Source organism: Aquarana catesbeiana, linkage group LG07 (assembly GCF_042186555.1).
Source record: "Aquarana catesbeiana isolate 2022-GZ linkage group LG07, ASM4218655v1, whole genome shotgun sequence".
Classification (NCBI taxonomy): domain Eukaryota; kingdom Metazoa; phylum Chordata; class Amphibia; order Anura; family Ranidae; genus Aquarana; species Aquarana catesbeiana.
This window is the reverse complement of record NC_133330.1, coordinates 98,938,544-98,962,003: the sequence shown is the minus strand read 5'-3', so window position 1 is coordinate 98,962,003 and position 23,460 is coordinate 98,938,544. Positions and strand designations below refer to the sequence as shown.

At 41.7% G+C, this 23,460-nt stretch overlaps 1 protein-coding gene across 1 annotated transcript in view; it reads left to right on the top strand.

The window, feature by feature from the left end:
- SUN2 (Sad1 and UNC84 domain containing 2) overlaps window positions 1-23,460 on the top strand; it is a gene marked incomplete in the record, with an annotated part of 201,639 nt that overhangs the window by 140,149 nt on the left and 38,030 nt on the right. The window contains 3 exon segments of the mRNA XM_073592532.1: window positions 12-127; window positions 534-701; window positions 22,334-22,426. Coding sequence (XP_073448633.1) covers window positions 12-127; window positions 534-701; window positions 22,334-22,426 — 377 coding nt within the window.

The following is a 23,460-nucleotide window of genomic DNA, read 5'->3' as shown; positions in this document are numbered from 1 at the left end:
TTTTCTTGTAGGAGCCAGCGTTCTAAATACTAGATGCTCTGAGACCTATGAAACCAAAACTGCCCTTCTCAGTCTGTTCGGGGTTCCACTATGGTATCAGTCACAGTCCCCACGAGTCATACTTCAGGTAAAAGCGTAGTTCTATAACACACTGAATAATTATTTATCTTAAATCCGTCAAAATATATGCATTATTAAAGACACATAAACTAGTTGCATCCAAAGATTTACTTTACCTGTGTTGCTCAAATTGTTCATCAAACGCTCCAGGAGTCATGTTCTGGTCTTTTGGATCTCACAGAGATGGAAATAATTTCTCACAAATTGAATGTGACTACTGTGAGCAGTCAGAAATAGCACTGAATAAACAGCCATGTGCAAAAGGGTTGTTTGATTCAAGACAAGCCACATAAATAATACTTTATAATTTTTTACCTTTTTACATTTGTATGGTGTTCTTCCTTAAATATTACCTTAAGGCTAAACATTTACTGACGTTATGTCTCTAACTTGTTCTGTTTTAATGTTTTCAGCCAGATTCAAACCCAGGTAACTGTTGGGCTTTTAGAGGATCCCAAGGGTATGCTGTAGTTCGTCTGTCTAGTCGCATCCGACCAACAGCTGTCACATTAGATCACATCCCTCGTTCCTTGTCTCCAAAGTCCACAATTTCAAGTGCTCCAAAGGATTTCGTTGTATATGTAAGTCTACGATTGATTGACTAACCAGATAACTAAAAGTGTACTGCATTCCATTAAAACTTTTTAGCCACTTAAGCCCGGGACCATTTTGCTGGCCAAAGATCAGAGCACATTTTGCGATTCGGCACTACGTTGCTTTAACTGACAATTGCGCGGTCGTGCGATGTAAAGTCCTTTTTTTCCCACAAATAGAGCTTTCTTTTGGTGGTATTTGCTCACCTCTGCGGTTTTTATTTTTTGCGCTATAAACAAAAAAAGAGCGGCAATTTTGAAAAAAACGCATTGTTTTTTTACTTTTTTCTATAATAAATATCCCCCCAAAATATATAAAAAATCTTTTTTTTTCCTCAGTTTAGGCCAATACGTATTCTACATATTTTTGGTAAAAAAAATTGCAATAAGTGTTTATTGATTGGTTTGCGCAAAAGTTATAGCGTCTACAAAATAGGGGATAGTTTTATGCATTTTTATTAATAATTTTTTTTTTTTACTAGTAATGGCGGCAATCAGCGATTTTTATCTTATCTAAGTAGCATTTTGTCCAAGAGTGTTTTATCTTTAAGGATAGGTGAGCTTTCCAACAAAGTGCAATTTATCCTTTTTGGTTACTCCCCCCTGAAGCTCATGTAGCCCACATTAACCCTCCCTAGATACTTATCTTGCAATAGTGTCCAAGGTCTTCACTGTTAATTACAATGAATTAAAATCCCAATCCACGCTGTGAGATAAAAAAAATGTTTTCCACTTATCACTAGCACCTGTGAAAATTTCATGAAATGATATACAATAAGCTATGTATAAACTACAAAACAGCACTCGCTCAGTTTAATTCAGAAACCATATTGTGCAAATTTAGTGCTATAAAAAAAAACTTCAGTTCAAACGTTCAATAACTCGCGGAAGGGAGTTTAACAAGACTCGTGGCCATTTATTAAAATTAGAAGAAAAGAGGTTTAACCTTAAACTACGTAGAGGGTTCTTTACTGTAAGAGCAGCAAGGATGTGGAATTTCCTTCCACAGGCAGTGGTCTCAGCGGGGGGGCATCGTTAGTTTCAAGAAGCTATTAGATAAGCACCTGAACGTCCACAACATACAGGGATATACAATGTAATACTTACATATAATCACACACATAGGTTGGACTTGTGTCTTTTTTCGACCTCACCGACTATGTAACTATGTAACGTGGTAAATGAATTCAATAAAGTGTAAGAAAGCTCATTTGATTACTACATCTCAAAGTACTCATGAGTTTTCATTCAAGTGAAAAGCAGCATCACGTGATTTATAGGCACCGTTTTCCACCATCGGAGATCTCCCCAACAGAAACTCACCAGATTTATTTGATTCGTTAACTAAAGCTGGCCAAAAACGGCTGTTCCTGAAGAAGTCAACCAATGACAAAACGTGTTGTGCGGAGATGCAAACAGTGACGACATCACACACCTGGAGGGGAAGGTACATGCACTCTGGAGAGATCTGTAGTGAGTGGCACCCTGTTCCTTAAGCAAGCCTATGATGTAAAAGCAAGATTTTATGTGATAGGCCAACACAAAGTGGCAGATAATTGTGAAATGGAAGGAAAATGATAAACGGTTTTCAATTTTTTTCACAAAAATGTGAAAAGTGTGCCGTGCATTTGTGTTCAGTCCCCCCCCCCCCCCGAACCAATACTTTGTAGAACCACCTTTCACTGCAATTACAGCTGCAAGTCTTTTTGGATAGGTCTTTACCAGCTTTGCACATCTAGAGTGACATTTTTGCGCATTCTTCTTCTTTGCAAAATAGCTCAAACTCTGTCAGATTATATAGAGAGCATCTGTGAACAACAATTTTCAAGTCTTGCCACAGATTCTCAATTGGCTTTAGGTCTGGGCTCCATTCTAACACATGAATATGCTTTAATCTAAACCATTGCATTGTAGCTGTGGCTGTATGTTTAGGGTCATTGTCCTGCTGAAAGGTGAAACTCCGCCCCGGTTTTAAGTCTTTTGCAGATTGTAACAGGTTTTCTTCTAAGATTGCCCTGTATTTGGCTCCATCCATCTTTCCCATCAACTCTGACCAGCTTCCCTGTCCCTGCTGAAGAAAAGCATCCCCGCAACATGATGCTGCCACCATTATGTTTCACAGTGGGGATGGTGTTTTCAGGGTGATGTGCAGTGTTAATTTTCCACCACACATAGCATTTTGGTTTTAGGCCAAAAAGTTCAATTTTGGTCTCATCTGACCAGAGCACCTTCTTCCATGTTTCCTCCCAATGGTAGAGTCATCATGCAATGCTTTGTATCATCAGCAAAAACTGAAATTGAACAGTTTATTCCAACCTCCTATATCGTTTATGAACAAGTTAAACATAATTGGTCCCAGGGCACTGTGTTACTTTAACTGACAGTTGTGTGACGCTGTACCCAAAAAAAAATTTAATGTCCTTTTTTCCCACAAACAAAAGAAAACCTAGTGCTCAAGGCACGGCGTAACCCCTCTGGATTTTGAAAGGCGGACCAGGTATTAATATAAAAAAATGTATTTATTGAAATCACACTTCCTATATCCTACATACAGTGAGGCAAAAAAGTATTTAGTCAGCCACCAATTGTGCAAGTTCTCCCACTTAAAAAGATGAGAGAGGCCTGTAATTGTCATCATAGGTATACCTCAACTATGAGAGACAAAATGTGGAAACAAATCCAGACAATCACATTGTCCGATTTTTGAAAGAATTTATTTGCAAATTATGGTGGAAAATAAGTATTTGGTCACCTACAAACAAGCAAGATTTCTGTCTCTCACAGACCTGTATCTTCTTCTTTAAGAGGCTCCTCTGTCCTCCACTCATTACCTGTATTAATGGCACCTGTTTGAACTTGTTATCAGTATAAAAGGCACCTGCCCATAACCTCAAACAGTCACACTCCAAACACCACTATGGTGAAGACCAAAGAGCTGTCGAAGGACACCAGAAACAAAATTGTAGACCTGCACCAGGCTGCTGGGAAGACTGAATCTGCAATAGGCAAGCAGCTTGGTGTGAAGAAATCAACTGTGGGAGCAATAATTAGAAAATGGAAGACATACAAGACCACTGATAATCTCCCTCGATCTGGGGCTCCACACAAGATCTCACCCAATGGGGTCAAAATGATCACAAGAACGGTGAGCAAAAATCCCAGAACCACACGGGGGGGACCTAGTGAATGACCTGCAGAGAGCTGGGACCAACGTAACAAAGGCTACCATCAGTAACACACTACGCCGCCAGGGACTCAGATCCTGCAGTGCCAGATGTGTCCCCCTGCTTAAGCCAGTACATGTCTGGGCCCGTCTGAGGTTTGCTAGAGAGCATTTGGATGATCCAGAAGAGGATTGGGAGAATGTCATATGGTCAGATGAAACCAAAGTAGAACTGTTTGGTAGAAACACAACTCGTCGTGTTTGGAGGAGAGAGAATGCTGAGTTGCAACCAAAGAACACCATACCTACTGTGAAGCATGGGGGTGGCAACATCATGCTTTGGGGCTGTTTCTCTGCAAAGGGAACAGGACGACTGATCCGTGTACATGAAAGAATGAATGGGGCCATGTATCGTGAAATTTTGAGTGCAAACCTCCTCCCATCAGCAAGGGCATTGAAGATGAAACGTGGCTGGGTCTTTCAGCATGACAATGATCCCAAACACACCACCTGGGCAACGAAGGAGTGGCTTCGTAAGAAGCATTTTAAAGTCCTGGAGTGGCCTAGCCAGTCTCCAGATCTCAACCCCATAGAAAACCTTTGGCGGGAGTTGAAAGTCTGTGTTGCCCAGCGACAGCCCCAAAACATCACTGCTCTAGAGGAGATCTGCACGTAGGAATGGGCCAACATACCAGCAACAGTGTGTGACAACCTTGTGAAGACTTACAGAAAACGTTTGACCTCTGTCATTGCCAACAAAGGATATATAACAAAGTATTGAGATGAACTTTTGATATTGACCAAATACTTATTTTCCACCATAATTTGCAAATAAATTCTTTCAAAAATCAGACAATGTGATTGTCTGGATTTGTTTCCACATTTTGCCTCTCATAGCTGAGGTATACCTATGATGACAATTACAGGCCTCTCTCATCTTTTTAAGTGGGAGAACTTGCACAATTGGTGGCTGACTAAAAACTTTTTTGCCCCACTGTATATCCTATATCCTATTACAGCTTTCTTGCTAATGCAATTTTATTGTGTGATTTCAATAAATAAATACATTTTTTCATATTAATACCTGGTCCGCCTTTCAAAATCCAGAAGGGTTACACCGTGCCTTGAGCGCTAAGCTTTCTTTTGTATGCTATATTGGATGAGACGGACCAGGTTTGGTACACACATTGCCAATCCCTGCTCCATTATTTTTTTCCCACAAATAGAGCTTTCTTTTGGTGGTATTTGGTCACCTCTGTTTTTTTTTGTTTTTTTGAGAATTAAAAAAAAAACAAAACTATTTTTTTACTTTCTGCTATAAAACACATCCAATAAAAAAATGTAAAAAAATCGAATTTCTTCATAAATTAAGGCCAATATGTATTCTGCTACATATTTTTGGTAAACAAAAATCCCAATAAGCGTATATTGATTGGTTTGCGCAAAGGTTATAGTGTCTACAAACTATGGGAGATATTTTTGGAATTTTTATTTATTTTAAATTGTTTTACTAGTAATGGCAGCAATCAGCGACTTATATCAGGACTGCGACATTGTGGCAGACAAATCACACAATAAGTGACAATTTTTTGTAACCAGTGACACCAATACAGTGATCAGTGCTAAAAATATTTACTGTCACTGTACTAATGACACTGGCAAGGAAGAGGCTAACATCAGGTGTGCTCAAAAGGTTAAATGTGTGCCTAAAATGTGCTTGCTTACTGTGGGTGAGGTGCTTGTACTATGGGAAAGCAGAGATCTGTGCTCCTGCTTTGCAGAAACACAAGATCACTACCTTCCCTACTGACAGAAGGATGGTCTGCCTTGTTTACATAGGCAGACCACCATTGTGCTTCTTTCCCGAATGATTGACGGGGACATCTAGTCCGTCAGACCCACTGCTGTTTGTCTCCCGCTGTGTCCAATCGCAGCGGGAGCGGGTCGCCGGAGGAGTGTGCCCCAGATCCGGAGGTGTCAGATCACATACTAGGCTAAGCAGCTGGACCATTCAGAAAATATGTCATTACCACTCTGGATGCGCTTCTGCAATCAGTTTTCTATCCAGGTACATGCGATATCATCAGTGCCAAAAGAGATTCTTCAGTCTGAAACAAAAAAAAATAAAAGTCAGCAGCTACAAATACTGTAGCTGCTGACTTTAACCACTTTCTGTCCACAATTTATTTAGGGTGAATGGCCGGTGTAGGCAAAGCGACGTACCTCTATGTTGCTGCCTATTTATGGGTTTAGGGCACGCACATATGCATGCACGCGCCCCGCTCATCACAGTGGGAGCCTGTCAGCAAGTCCTGGCCAATGATTCACAGCTGGGACCTGCTGATTGGCTGTATGCAATCACAGCCCAGAGCTCTGTGTTGATAAACACAGAGCTCTGTACAGAGGGAGTTATCTCTCAGCTTCTCATGCCTGCAAAGCAGGTTCTTCACCTGTCTTTGGGTCCCCAGCGCCTCCATGTTTACTGTGGGAAGCCAGCTGTGACTCCTTGCGGGTTCACAAATGGCTTCCCACGGCATTTGCGAGACACACTGCGCTCTGTAAGTGGTCCCACAACCTTCTGGGACCTTTGACATGTCACAGGAGGTTGCGCGCAGGGATGGGGGGAGAATTTCTGGTGGAATAGCCTAGGTGATTCCAGCGGAAGTAGGAGCGGTGAAATAGCTATTGAAATAAATATTACCCAGGTGGTGGCTATGGATTCCCTCTATTTATTCCATATATGTATTAACTTGTCTATTCCTATAGTTAGCTAGTCTATTAAAACTCTGATAATGTTACTGTTGATAGTACAATGATATAAGGTTAGCTATGAAAACAAACATACTGCTTGGTAAAACAACATCTTATTTATTTCCCATGAAAATAGGAAATGCTAACATAAAATTACTAGAAAAAAATATTACAAAGCATATAACAAAGATCATTAATGATACTTATCATAAGGTAGTCCTCTAGATATTGTCTCCTCAGCTGGACTCAAAATGGCAAAAAAGGAGCCATGAAGCTAATAGAAGCAAGAGAACAACTTCCTCTCGGTGAGCACTTTTCATTCGGTCCCCCCCCCCCCACCCATACACAACACCCATCTAGTCTCCTATGCAATCAGGAAAGAGATAAGAATATCTGTCCATCCTGCAGGAAACATGCTGTGTTGTCTAGGGGTGGCTTGTGTCCATGAATCACAGATATTCGACCTGGGTCATCTTCAGTGACAGCTGACCCTTTGATGTTATGTAACAGGACATTTGAATTTGCATCTCTTCAGGGGGTCTTCCTCCACCCCTATATCAGGAGGCCTGTGATGAATTCCCATTCATGATTCCTTGTTAACACCCTGCTGGGTCAACTTGTAACTTCCAAATTAGGTCACCAGGCTGTATCAACCAGGAAGTAAAACTCCGGAAATATGATATTAAACCATGTTGCATTCCAACATATGCCGCTTTGCGCCTAAAGGGCCCATATCACCCTTCTTCAGACACGGCTCTAATGGAACAGTCCATAACTGTCTTAACGTGTTGTGCTTCCCAATATGTGCTTCAGAAACAGCTCCTATGGAACAGTCCATAACTGTCTTAATGTGTTGTGCTTCCCAACATGTGCCGCTTTGCCACTGAGTGACACACCACCATCATTCCTTAGCGACAGCTTCCATGTCACCTTTCTGTGTCTTCTCCTTTCTGGTATCTTCACGACGGGTTGCAATACAGGCAAGGGGTGTCCATTCACTCACCATTCATCAGCACACACTCTGAGCAACATATTAACCAGCTTTCAGATACAGAACCTCGAGGAGGGCCTTACTAACCCATATTACTAACCTAAATACACATATGTCACACTATAACCATCACAAAAAATCAACCCATTACCATAATATATGCCTATATATGTGACCCATCAAATTACGCATCCCGCACCCAACCTTGTATAACTCTTTACTATAGATATGGGTCGGCATTAGGCAGGCTTGCTCATGATAGACTTTCCTACTGCAATTTTGGCACATCAGCGGTATTTCAGGGTTCTGAATTGGCAGCAAAACCTCTAACTTGTACGAAGAGACCTTACCGTAATTTGTCCCTCAACTTGCATAGATAAATATGAGACCTTCCTATATAAATGTCGAGATCAACAACACATATAACTTAAAACAATGACAAAACTACAAAATTCCATCTCTGTGCTTGGATTTCAGAGACCATGCACCTCTAGCTATTGTTAGTCATGGAACTAGGGTGTTCCTTGAACCTAACGTTACATCGGTATCCTTTAGGACAAATAAAAACAAACTCGTCTATGTCCCAAATAATACCCAGGTGCTTCCTTCCCAGCAATGTTCTCTCCATCCAGCACAAAGTGAAATATCTTCCCAACGTTTCTCGTTCACCACCGTGTATTGACCTGGTATACAAGGACATCATAGTCATGCCTCCGACAGAGGGAAATATCAACCTGCCTCCAGCTTCCATCCTCTCTGATCACATGTGGGTAATTTAGGCTCAGATGCAACAGGGTAGAATCCCCAGTCAGTAAGCCCATTGATGCCACCAAATATACTGACCGAGTCTGCACTTCTGTGTATGGGATCAATGAGGAAGCATAACACAATTCACAATCCAAACTAGCAAAGCCCATCCAGGCATTTGACTACCACTGTGGATTAGTGTAAGCCAAATGTTTTGGCAAAGTCTCACTGAGCTGTGATGCCAACTCATAAGGCCACTGCCCCTCATACAAAGACTGTACAATCAGCTTGAAGTTGGTTGATACCTCCGCCTGCCCCTACGTGCACGCCAGAGCCCATGACAGATTTTTGTCCTGTACCACCACACTCTACCAACCTCTCAATATAGTGGACAAAATCTTGAGCCACTTTAACCTGGGTATTTATGTGACTTTGTTGAATGTTATTAAGCATGTCGCCAATCTCTCTCTGAGTAACAAAGCCCCGCTTACTGTCTAAAGCTATGGCTGAAAGTTTGTTCCTCAGGATACCGATGTCCGCTCCATTAACACCCATCCCAGCTCCCATTCCCCCCCAATATAGTGCTGAATACATCTCTCCTCTTTCGGTTACTCCTCAGAAATAAGCGTCCTGAGTGCCTTCTGTGTCCGCACGTCTCTGGGAGTAAGCCACTGGAACAATGACCTCACTTGATTCAGTATATACTCAGCACATATAGGGTAATAGGTTTTTATCAACCACTGTGAGACGTTGAAGTGCCATGTGGTGACGGCATACTGTACCCTGGTAGCCAGCGTTTGTTCCCCTTTCTCTAACAGAGCATGCTTCTGTGTGTAGTCACTGACATTACCTGTGCAAGGTTCCAACTTCTCAGGTGAGACATCAACCAGGCGTATCTCCCCAATATCAAGTACTGGTGTCCCACTTGTCCAGTAACCAAGAATCTCTCTGTAATGCCCCGTACACACGGTCGGATTTTCCGACAGAAAATGTGTGATAGGACCTTGTTGTTGGAAATTCCGACCGTGTGTAGGCTCCATCACACATTTTCCATCGGATTTTCCGACACACAAAGTTTGAGAGCAGGATATAAAATTTTCCGACAACAAAATCCGTTGTCGGAAATTCCGATCGTGTGTACACAAATCCGACGGACAAAGTGCCACGCATGCTCAGAATAAATAAAGAGATGAAAGCTATTGGCCACTGCCCCGTTTATAGTCCCGACGTACGTGTTTTACGTCACCGCGTTTAGAACGATCAGATTTTCCGACAACTTTGTGTGACCGTGTGTATGCAAGACAAGTTTGAGCCAACATCCGTCGGAAAAAATCCTAGGATTTTGTTGTCGGAATGTCCGAACAAAGTCCGACCGTGTGTACGGGGCATATGACTGCTAAGATTGAGACACCACCCCATTAGGAAATTTTCCCCCATTGATGTTTCACCTGGCACCCTGTAGGCTGGCCAACGGACACCTTACTATGCATAAGTGCCAGCCTCCTGGGTACCTGCACCATATTAATTCAGTTATGTCAATACATGTCACACATTAAAAACATGATTTCCTTCTTTCAATTCCTCCCTCCAATAAAAAAAAAAATATTTTAAAGTTCTTGTTCTGAAGGATTGGATAGGTTATATTCCTTCCCCAACCTCCAACCCATTGCACTTGTATTCACAGTACATTTGCATTCATAAATGACAGGAGAGACTCCAGCAAAATGTTTCACAAGTCTTGTTGGTGGGCACAGTCTTTCAGATTCAGCAGTAGTGCTAAATTGTCCATAAGAAAAAGAAACCTTATATTGCAAGTATTAATCTGAATCTTTTCGTCTGTCTCCTTTCCCCTGAATGTTTGTCAGAACAAATTTGCGGTGTGGTATGGCACAGACAAACTGCCAACCAGATGAACATCTTTCATCTATGTTCCAGAGACCTCTCCAATCTAGCTCCACCAGGACTCTGGGAGTGAAAAACAACAGCAGAATCAAATTCTTATCCACAATATCTACTCGCTATATTTACTTATAGTTCCCTTATTGGAACCCAGGAGCTTGGTATTCCTGGCTTCTGCAACTCTGAACAAATTATCAAACAACCATGATTTCTTAAGGATGAACCCATTCTAAAATGGATCCTCATGGTAAGAGCAAAAATAAAAAATGAACGTGAAAGTTGCTTCTCAAAAGTTCTCATTTTTAAATGCTAAAAAAAACAATGCATCTATTTGTTACTTAATTCCTAAGCACTAACTCCCCTTTCAGGTGGACAAAGCCTAAACATTTTGGAACTTTTTCCACCTGAATGAAAATACAGACAAAAAAAAACCTACAATAACTCCAGCAGCTAAAATGGCTTTCTACCGACTTCTGTCTTAAACCAAATGTATTCCGCTACTAATTGAAGGCATAGTCAATGACCCCCCTTTCAGGTGGTCTAAACCTATCAATTTGGAATTTTTCCACCTGAACAAAACCAAAATAAAATAAATTAATAAACAAATAACAAAAACTAAAAAAAAAAAAATATATATATATATATTTTTTTTTTTTTTTTTAGTTTTTGTTATATATATATATATAAAAACAAATTTAAATAAAATAAAAATAAGAGAAAAATAAATAAATAAAATAATCATTATAGAAAAAAAAATCCAGAGGCTTATCCTTGAAAATACTAAAAATATATCAAGGTCCTCTTTAATATTCCAAACATGAAGGCCAAATCTCTGAAACTCACATCTATACCTTATTAATAGCAAAGAAACATTAACCATAAAATTCTTACCATCCATGCAGCGCACTAAGGGCTGCTAACATTGTTTCTCCCAGTGCTATACTTGAATGAACATGCTGCTACCTCATTTTGAGTTTATGCAGTTGTTCTTCATAGTGATGCCTTCCCTGTCTTGACTATTTTCGGTTTGTAGTCTCAGCATTTAGGTCTTAAAAGGGACCCAGGTTTGATTACTATGGCCTCTATGCCTTGGATTGCTACCCCATCTCGCAAAATAAACTTCATAACGCCTTGGTGTAGTTTTAGGGCAGTGCGATTTCCTTTTGCATATCATTGGCCACCAAACAATACCTAGCAATGTGATCCCCCTTTTTACAAACAAAGCATTTGAGAGCTGGTCGCCCTTCTCTGAGCATATGGCGATGGAGACTCACATTGCTGCATAACATTACTATGATTGGAATAAACAGACTTTACACTTTCATTGTCTGAAGAGTCACTAGCAATGGACTCATTAGAAGTCTCCACCGTTTCAACTCCTGAATCAATTTCAAGTGCAGTTTTATTTGAATATTCCTCATTCAGATCTCCAACATTGATTCCCACCATAGCAACATCACTTGCAGCAACAATAGCATTTGGCTTTCCTACATGTTGTTCTAGAGCTTTTATCTCTGCTAAGCACTGAGCATGTGTGGAGGATAACTCCATTATGGCAGACTGGGCTTCATGTAATTCCCCCCTCCCCCTAAGCAGTATTATAATACGCTCATTCTCAGCCTCTCTTTGATTCAAAGAGGCAATACAACTGCCGTTGTTTACACGTTTCCTCTAATTCATTCATTTTCTGTTCCAATACACATTTCTCAGTCACCAATTGTTCAATATGATCACAAACATTTGCATCTGCCTTTGCAATCGTTGTTAATATATTCTTATGCTGCGTACACATGAGCAGAGTGTCCGACAGAAAAAGTCAGACGGAAGCTTTTCATCGTCTATTCCGATCGTGTGTATGCCTCATCTGATTTTTTTTTTCGAAAATTCTGATGGACCTACAAATGGAACATGTTCTAAATATTTCCGACAGAACCAATTCCTATCGGGATACCCGCTCGTCTGTATGCTGTTCCGACGGACCAAAAACGACGCATGCTCTGAAGCAAGTAGGAGACAGAAGCTATTGGCTACTGGCTATTGCACTTCTTTTTTCTAGTCCCGTCGTACGTCACCGTGTTCTGGACGGTCGGACTTTGGTGTGACCGTGTGTAGGCAAGACTGCTTGAGCGGAATTCCGTCGGGGAAACCTTCGGAGTTTATTCCGACGGCAAAACCGGTCGTGTGTACAGGGCATTAGTTACACTTCGTAACCTGCTCCAATAATTGCTTTCTCTCAGTATACCATTGCACTTTTCCTATAGCAACGTCTCTCATTTTCAATAACATGCATACAACATTGGCCATTCTCGCTTTCTTGCCTTTCTTCGAAGACTGTTTATGTTTTATCTTATCATTATGAATATTACATTGTCTCAATAAATCATTGAATTGGTGTGTTAAAGCGTTTTCTGGCATAGTGTTGAATTTAACACAGGCATGTTCTCTAAGAAAATCTTCAATGACTTCCATTGATGTGCTAATTAGTCCACACTGAAGGTTGCTCAACCAGTCTATACACAGCAGCTGCTTAGACAATGCACACACAGACAAACAGATAAAGCTGTTTAAAAGCTAACACTAACGTTTAGTTCCACACAAGAAGATATGCACTATTAATCAATGCCTTACTATCTCCTTATTACCACTGATTTTAGCCCTCTTATCTCAGATCATAATCTGCAGGCTACATCAGGTACCCAAGGGTGATCAGCCCCTCACTCGCCAGCACACTTGACCAGCTACACAGGCCTAAAACAATTTGCATTAGCAATACAATAAACGTTAACACATACACATATACCAGCCAAAAATATCACCAGGTTTTGCGTGTCCGCTTCATTGATGAAATATTTCATAGAAGTTTCAGGACCACTCAAGCAGGGCTTCAGTATTCACAAACCAGCACAAATCTTGTCCACAGTAGAGAAGGCTTTCAGTTCTGGGTCTAGTTGATTCCTTAGCTATATAGGGACGCAAGACAAGAATACATTAGGGTTTGGATTCTGTGCAGAAATAAATTCCACATGCCTCCTGAGGTGCCAGTTTAAATAACTATTGAAATAAATATTACACAGGTGGCGGCTATGGATTCCCTCTATTTATTCCATATACGTATTAACTTGTCTATTCCTATAGTTAGCTAGTCTATTAAAACTCTGATAATGTTACTGTTGATAGTACAATGATATAAGGTTAGCTATGAAAACAAACACACTGCTTAGTTAAACAACGTCTTATTTATTTCCCAAGAAAATAGAAAATGCTAACATAAAAACACTAAAGGAAAATATTACAAAGCATATAACAGATCATCATTGATGCTTATCATAAGGCAGTCCTCTAGATATTGTTTCGTTAGCTTGGCTCAAAATGGCAAAAAAGAGCCATGAGGCTAATAGAAGCAAGAAAGAGCCAAAAGAGTGACTTCCTTTCGTTGAGCACTTTTCATTCGGACCCCCATACCCCACACCCATCTAGTTTCCTATGCAATCAGGAAAGAGATAAGAATATCTGTCCATCCTCTAGGAAACATGCTGTGTTGTCTAGGGGTGGCTTGTGTCCATGAATCACAGATATCCAACCTGGGTCATCTTCAGTGACAGCTGGCCCTTTGATGTTATATATCAGGACATTTGAATTTGCACCTCTTCAGGGGTCTTCCTCCACCTGTAAACCTTCATCAGGAGCCTGTGATGAATTCCCATTCATGATTCCTTGTTAAGAACACCCTGCTGGGTCAACTTGCAATTAACAACTTAGGCCACCTGGCTGTCCCAACCAGGAAGTGAAACTCCAAAAATATGATATTAAACTATGTTGCCTTCCAACAAGCGGGTACCTGTCAAAAATAGGTACCCGTTCCCCAGAACAAAATCGTGTCAGGAGAGGGGGAGGGGAACATGGAGAAGAACTTCCCTTTTAGGGGTGAAGTTCCATATTAAAGGATAAGTTCACCTTTTTCTTTTCTAAATTCCAGCTCCCCTACTGTATGTACCAATATACCATTAATGTACCTCTGTTGCAGAGAAGAAAAAGCTTTCTTTATATTCTAGAGCAAGCATTACCTCCAGTGTCTCCTATAGAAATCTCCTCTATTACTTCCTGGTATTCATTTTGGTATTTGGGACGTGAAAACTGTTGAAAGGAAGTCCTTCTGTAGCTGACCTCATTAACACCCCCCCAAGAGATTGCCGCCTCTTTAGTCTCATGCTTCTGCAATGCAGGCAATGCCAGTGAGCACTGTTCTCCCTTGATACATAGCCAGTGTCTTCCTCTGCTGATTTAATGTGGACAGCTTTACCCCGGATGCCTGCATACTTTAGATGTGCCTGTTTTAATCATCAACCATGTGAGTTGCTAAGTGTTCTACCTTCATTAAATGTAAACATATTTTTACACTTAGAGGCGCCTCTCTTCTCTTTTATACTCAGTTGTGACATGACGCTGCTTGTATATCAAGTCAAAATGTATTAAAAAAATTTTGCTTGTCATACAAAACACTCTCAAACCAAGTTACTCTCAAACCAAGGTTTTACTGTAGTTTTTATAAATCTAAAGGTGATTTGTACAATCAGATTGTATATTGTATGACCATCTTTATACACCCTAAAATAAGCTAGTTGCCCTTTCGCTTGCCATTAATTGTTAACAGTACCCCAAACGCAGAAGCAAACGTGTATTTTGTTGAGCGCAACAAATGTGTGGTAAAAAAATGTGCAAAATGCAACACAGCAAATTGCCCCATGAGCTGCTTTTCTGCATTTGTTGCATGTAGTGCGGCCCACTAAAATCAATGGGCTGCCATATGCAGGTCACTGGAAGAATGCTCCAAAAACATGCGCTTTCACTATACTGTGTGAATGAGGCCTGAAAATGAAATTGGTTTGTTTACACCCTCCCCTTTCCTGATTGCAACAGCTGAATGTCTCCCTCCCTTGTACTTGTATAAAGCTGGCCATACACTATGCAACCTAAATATACAATTACAAGAAAGCTGGCTACTTCTGAAAAAACTCCAAGCCTCTCACTTCACTCCCTGAAGACAATGGTCGTCTATTAATACCCTGATGGCCACCATGGGCCGCTTAAACCTAAACTTATGGAAATCTCTAAACTCATACACTTTCTCCCCTCCTTGCTGTCTCCTGTGTCATTCTCAAGGCCACTGACTGACTGATACACAATACATTGACCTAGGCCCACTCTGAGACTCCATTCTGTACACATGTTTCTCGCAAGCAAAAGTGGGCCATATGGTCTCATACTTCAAACAATAGAAGAAATCCTCAATCTGTATCAGAATTTCAAGAAAACGGCTATAAAATCTTGTCCAGATAGTACAGACCTCTCACAATTCTTCAGGAGTTACTGAAAAATTCTGGTGCTGTAATGCTGACAAAGGCCCAGTCCTCCATGTGTTTTGATTCTGCCCGACACATAGACTTTATCATCTTGGATGACCCAGCCTTCTACCAACTCCACAAATACATACAAATAATCTGTCCTTGGTTACCTGCTGGCAAATCCTTTATGTCTCTACATCAACGTGGTTGTGCAAGCGCAGGGTGGAGGATATTAAGCAGATGGAGGACCTCATTCTCTCCTCTCAAAACAAACACGACACATGGTTCTACTGGATTGACTTTGTTTTTAGAGGAAGTCAAGGCCCCCTTAAAGAAATCCCCTGAAGTGAGGGATACCTTTGTAGCGCTACCCCCGGAGGAGCCGCCTAAGTTTGTTCAGTCCGTTATGCTGCCTCTCGACCCCAGTAACAGTCTCAGCCCCCCCTGGCACACCTGGTAATGGTGTAATAACCAATGAGAAACACACATTATGATAAAACTCAGAAATTGTCTGTATTGCAATATTTCTGTGGAAAAGTAACAAACTAACAATATATACGTTCAAGGAATGCAATGGTAGAGCAATAACTGAGGTTATGAGCAACATAGCTCAATACTATATTCAGGCTGCTTTCAGGGAATTCAAAACATGAGAATAACCCCAAGAGCAGAGGCAAACACGTCAATAAAAATAAATCACAATATGGCAATCTGTTCCAGATTGGTTATCCTTACTCAGGTCGGCTCTGAGTCCAGGCAGGAGGAGAGCAGAGGAATGACTCTCTTTGTGTCAGGCCTCTCTTCTGTCCCCTGACACCACAGGCCCAACTTTAACCACTTCAGCCCCGGAAGAATTTACCCCCTTCCTGACCAGAGCACTTTTTGCGATACGGCACTGCGCCGCTTTAACTGACAATTGCGCGGTCGAACAAAATTGACGTCCTTTTTTCCCACAAATAGAGCTTTCTTTTGGTGGTGTTTGATCACCTCTGTGGTTTTTATTTTTTGCGCCATAAACAAAAAAAGAGTGACAATTTTGAAAAAAAGCAATATTTTTTACTTTTTGCTATAATAAATGTCCCAAAAAAATATATATAAAAACAAATTTTTTCCTCAGTTTAGGCTGATATGTATTCTTCTACATATTTTTGGTATAAAAATCGCAATAAGCGTATATTGATTGGTTTGCGCAAAAGATATAGCCATAGTCTACAACAGTGTTTCTCAACTCCAGTCCTCAAGGCGCACCAACAGGTCATGTTTTCAGGATTTCCACTATTTTGCACATGTGATTTGATCAGTTTCACTGCCTTAGTAATTACCACAGCTGTTTCATCTGAGGGAAATCCTGAAAACATGACCTGTTGGTGCGCCTTGAGGACTGGAGTTGAGAAACACTGGTCTACAAAATAGGGGGTAGATTTATGGCACTGGCGGGGAAGGGGGTAAACACTAGGGGGCGATCAAGGGGTTAAGTGTGTCCTAGAGAGTGATTCTAACTGGGGGGGACAGGCTCATTACAACATGAGAGATTACTGCTCCCCATGACAAGGAGCAGTAGATCTCTGTCATGTTGCTAGGCAGAACAGGGAAATGCCTTGTTTACATCTTCCTGTTCTGCCGCTCTGTGACACGATTGCGGGACACCGGCGGACATCGAGCCTGCGGGCATGGTCATGCAGTAAAGGGGTCGTACAGGTATGCCCATTTGCCCACTGCTGCCATTGTGCCAACGTATATCAGCGTGCGGCGGTTGGCAAGTGGTTAAACACTTTATTAAAATCCAACATGTAATGGCTTAAAGCGGTTGTAAATCCTTACAATCTACTTTTTACTACAGGTAAGCTTATAATAAGGCTTACCTGTAGCTACCCCGGATAGCTTCTAAACCTGCACGGTTTAGGAGGCTTCTCCTGTATCGGCATGTCCCGATGTCATCGGCACATGCGCACTGAAGCAATGGCACGTTCGTGCTGTTGCTTCAGCTAGTGTGCCGTTACCGGCGGCTCCCGTGCGCATGCGCGGGAGTGACATCATCGCGGCTCCAGCCAATCACAACGCCAGAGCCTGCAATACCCGGAAGTAACTCCAGGAGCAATGTCGCCGGCCAGAGCTGTGTACTGGGACCGCTGCGGGGGCTTCGATCTAAGGTGAGTATTTCATAATGCGCTAGTATGCTATGTAGCTTCAGTCCTTTTGAAGAAAAGATAAAACTTTGTGTCTTCAGCTAACCACTTTCGTTGGTGCACTTAAACTCCTGAATGGCAGGGCCAAATACAACTTGTGAAAAAACAATTCCCTGCACTAAAGATACTAATTAGTGATTAGGCCTGCCGCTGCTGTACATGACATAAGTCAAAACATGGAAAAAAGGGTATGAGTACCATAGCGCTGACAGCCTGAATAAATACCATAAAGTGCAACTGTAGTGCATACAAAATTAATCCAAAAAAACAAAAAATATATCAAGCATGTAGCCAGTGAAAACTTAAACACATGCAAATATGTATAAACTTCTAGAAGGTTCCTTTCACAGGGGCCTTCCACAGGTGCTGCTTTGCTAGAAATAATGCAAATCAATATTAAGCATGTGACCAGAGAAAGTCCAAAAAAGACATTCACGTAAACATATAGCAGTTCTCAGTTGATAAGTTCCTTTCTCAAGTTCCTTTCAAATGTACTGCTGTGCTAAAAAAACATATGATGCTGTAAACAGGTGCATATGGGATCCACACCCCCCCTTATGGTTGAACTCACCAGATCCAATGGACCCCCAAGCAGTACTGCGTTGCGGGTCAGGTAGGCTTAGTATGGTGAGTAGGGTGATGAAAACGCCAACTCCTGGGTGCGATCCTTCCTGGGGTGTTTTCAGGCACAAACATATGTAGAAAGAGTCCGCATAGTAAAGTACATCTTGTTTAATTCATTAAAATCAGTCTTTACAAGGTTCCAAGGTGGAGGGCAAACGGATGAACATCAATTACCAGTCCATTAATCAAAAGGGTTCTCTCACAACCTAATTGCAATTGAACGGGCATCGGACGTGATGTCACAGCGGTGCCGGTGTTCTGCCGAGAAAGTTCCCCTCGGCGGATAAGGACCCCCCTTGCGCAGGCGCAGCGCTTGCGCAGTAGGAGCCGGCGGAAATAGCCGAATAGAATAGAAATCAGCTGTACACGGCGCCTGTAAGAGGGCCCCTCACGGGCTCGCTTCGCTCGCCACGCTTCGGGCACGGCCTTGCTTCACTCGCCACTTTTTTATTCTCCCTCTAGGTCCACTTGGATGGTGGGGCTTGAACCTGGACCCAGGGCGCAGGCACCATGTACAGCTGATTGAAGTTTTTCAGCTTCGGCTATTTTCGGCGGCTCCTAGTCATTCGTACTGCGCAAGCACTGTGCCTGCGCAGTACAAGGGGGTCCTTATCCGCCGGGGGAACTTTCTCGGCAAGACGCCGGAAGCTGCGTCTGACGCTACATTTCTCCCTTTCCACAGGGTGTTATCAAAGACTTTCATAAAAACCATCTATGATAACGCCCTGTGGGAAGGGATAAACGCAGCGTCAGAAGCAGCTTGCGGCTACGGCGGTGACATCACATCCGATGCCCGTTCAATTGCAGTTAGGTTGTGAGAGAACCTATTGATTAATGGACTGGTAATTGATGTTTATCCGTTTCCAAGGTGGAGGGCAAACAGATGAACATCAGATACCAGTCCATTAATCAATAGGTTCTATCACAACCTAATTGCAATTGAACGGGCATCGGACGTGATGTCACCGTGGTGCCCCAAGCTGCGTCTGATGCTGCATTTCTCCCTTCCCACAGGGCGTTATCAAAGACTTTCATAAAAACCATCTTTGATGACGCCCTGTGGGAAGGGAGAAACGCAGCGTCGGACGCAGCTTTCGGCTATGGCGGTGACATTACGTCTGATGCCTGTTCAATTGCAGTTAGGTTGTGAGAGAACTTATTGATCAATGGACTGGTAATTGATGTTCACCCGTTTGCCCTCCACCTTGGAACCTTGTAAAGATTGATTTTATGATTGTAACTCTGTAAAGATTGATTTTAATGAATTAAACAAGACATACTGTACTATGCGGGCTCTTTCTCCATATGTTTGTGCCTGAAAATAACCCAGGAAGGATCGCACCCAGGAGTTGGCGTTTTTATCACCCCGCTCACCATACTAAGCCTATCTGACCCGCAACGCAGTACTGCTTGGGGGTCCATTGGATCTGGTAAATTCAACCATAAGTGGGGTGTGTGGATCCCATATGCACCTGTTTACAGCATCATATGTTTTTTAGCACAGCAGCACTTTTGAAAGGAACTTGGGAAAGGAACTTATCAACTGAGAACTGCAATATGTTTATGTGCACGTCTTTTTTGGACTTTCACTGGTCACATGCTTAATATTGATTTGCACTATTTCTAGCACAGCAGCACCTGTGGAAGGAACCTTCCAACTAGAAGTTTAAAGATATTTGCACATGTTTAAGTTTTCACTGGCTACATGCTTGATGTTTTTGTTTTTTTGGATTAATTTTGTATGCACTACAGTTGCACTTTATTGTATTTATTCAGGCTGTCAGCGCTGTGGTACTCATACCCTTTTTTCCAAATAACACAACTTGCCCTGATTATCAAGTGAAAAAGGCAGGATCTTTCTCAGCAAGGTGAAAGGACAATGGTGTCTGTATACAGTGTCCTTGAAAAAGGATGACCTTATCATTTTAGCCTTGTGGCACTTCAAGTGTCAGCAAGATGACTAACAGCAATGATGTCTGTATACAGTGTCCATTTAACTTCTTCTCTGGTGCAGTGTCCCTGTTTCCTGCAAATGGGCAAAAGCCCCCTCACCCAATCCTGCGTTCAAGGCCCAAACGAATGTCCTGGAACAAGCTGGCTCTCCTGGCGACCCGACTAGTCACCTCACACTGAAACGCTTCACCATTGGTGCAGGTGTGCCTGGATGTGCACCTGGGATCCCCCTCTCTCAGGCTGGATGTCCCAATTGGCGGTGGAGGCCTAAATCGCGCAGTGAAATCACCTAGGAGGCAGTACCTCTCCTTTTAGGTCTTATCTCTTCCTCCGCCTCCTGTCTGCATTCTCAGGAAATCAAAATGGAGTCTCTCCTTTCCTGCCCTCAGAGCATGCTGGTCTTTTGTAGTTCCATACAGTTCAATCTGAATGTAAAACCTGAGTCCTGGAACTACAGTTCCCTTTATGCTTTGCTCCCTGATAGTTATCACTCTGCTGACGGGGTGTGAGGACACAGAGTCTTAGCTGGCCCTAGAGGGAAACTGTCATTGCAACAATGTTGCAGAGTGTCTTTTGGTACTGCAGGTAAGATAGCCAGCTCCCTGCTACACCTTTCTCTCTCTTCCACCACTTCATATCTCCTCCACCCCACCCGCTTCTAGCTCATTCCTCCACTCTCCTTTCTCTCCTCCCATGATACCTCTTTCTCCATACATCCCACCACCCTGCCATCTATACCCTTTTTGCCCATTCCCTGTCCTCCAAGACTACCTACCCCCGCCCCTTCCCCCACCCTCCATTCTCTTCACCACCAGGCAAAACAGAAAACAAGCCAAAGACATTACTCCTCCTCCCAGCCTTCCCAGACAAAGATTTACATGTAAGGAAACCAAAATAAATCTGCACTGTTTTATTGTTCAAAATACTCCAATAACTATACAAAATTGTGTCTCCTACTTTTATTTCTGTAAAACAGGGAGATGCTCTTGCATGTGTTCCATGTTCCTGTACACTGAGAAAAATAAAATTATTAACACGGCTTTCCCCTACCTCTGTCAGTTTATGGCTGCCAACATTTTAGTTCACATTTGCCTAATGCCAATATGAGCTTTATATTGTTTCTTTGGTTTTGAGCTCATTTTTTTTTGGTTATTCTCAAGTCTTTTCCATGTCTTGTATCTACTTCCCTTCTCGCACCCTAATGCCCCGTACACACGAGCGGAAATTCCGTCAGAAAAATCTTGGGTGGTTTTTCCGACGGAATTCCGCTCAAGCTTGGCTTGCATACACACGGTCACACAAAAGTTCTCTGAACTTTCGACCGCCAAGAACGCGGTGACGTACAACACTACAACGAGCTGAGAAAATGAAGTTTGAATTGTTTCCGAGCATGCAAGGTTTTTTGCGCATCGGAATTGCATACAGATGAACGGAATTACCGTCAAGAACTTTTTCCGTCTCGCAGATGCCTTGTCAGTTTGATGACTGCAGTGGTTCATACTTCTGGCTAGAAGCCAGGAAAATACTTGATGATGTTACTAAATCGGATCTAGAGGGCTCAGATCAGAGGATTTTTATATATATATATATATATATATATATATATATATATATATATATATATATATATATATACAGGCCAATCCAATTTATTGATAGGTGATTTATACATTCCTGCTACTGGTAGTATGGATAGCTCCATTCTAAATCATAATTACTTTCATATCCAGATTGGTTTCTCTGGTTATTTATGAAAAATGTATACAAATTGTTTATATGAATTTTATGATGGGTATATTGTAGTTTAAAAAATGTAATTTGTTGGTGATAGATATACTCTGACCCACAATATTATTGAGTATTAATGACATAGTTATAACCAAACTGATCGAATATTTATCTTTTAATTCTTACCCTCCTATCATCCAACTATATAAACAATTTTTTTTCTTTTGTCATTACAGGGTTTAGAGGAAGAAACACAGAAAGAAGGTGTTCTTCTTGGAAACTTCACCTACAGTCAAGATGGAGATCCTATTCAGACTTTCCCTATAAAGGTAACAAAAAAAATATCCTCTCCCAATAGTTTGCTTCGTAATCAACTACACAATAAATCAAAGGGCAAGTGCAGGTTTCCTGTTTGAAAAGTTTACTTTTCGCTGAAATAATCATGTTTGATATATTTACAGATGGTACAAATAATATATACAGTGGGGACGGAAAGTATTCAGACCCCCTTAAAGTTTTCACTCTTTGTTATATTGCAGCCATTTGCTAAAATCATTTAAGTTCATTTTTTTTCCTCATGAATGTACACACAGCACCCCGTATTGACAGAAAAACACAGAATTGTTGACATTTTTGCAGATTTATTAAAAAAGAAAAACTGAAATATCACATGGTACTAAGTATTCAGACCCTTTGCTGTGACACTCATATATTTAACTCAGGTGCTGTCCATTTCTTCTGATCATCCTTGAGATGATTCTACACCTTCATTTGAGTCCAGCTGTGTTTGATTATACTGATTGGACTTGATTAGGAAAGCCACACACCTGTCTATATAAGATCTTACAGCTCACAGTGCATGTCAGAGCAAATGAGAATCATGAGGTCAAAGGAACTGCCTGAAGAGCTCAGAGACAGAATTGTGGCAAGGCACAGATCTGGCCAAGGTTACAAAAAAAATTTCTGCTGCACTTAAGGTTCCTAAGAGCACAGTGGCCTCCATAATCCTTAAATAGAAGACGTTTGGCAGGACCAGAACCCTTTCTAAAGCTGGCTGTCCGGCCAAACTTTGCTATCGGGGGAGAAGAGCCTTGGTGAGAGAGGTAAAGTAGAACCCAAAGATCACTGTGGCTGAGCTCCAGAGATGCAGTCGGGAGATGGGAGAAAGTTGTAGAAGTCAACCATTACTGCAGCCCTCCACCAGTCGGAGCTTTATGGCAGAGTGGCCCGACGGAAGCCTCTCCTCAGTGCATGAAAGCCGCATGGAGTTTGCTAAAAAAAAACACCTGAAGGACTCCAAGATGGTGAGAAATAAGATTCTCTGGTCTGATGAGACCAAGATAGAATTTTTTGGCCTTAATTC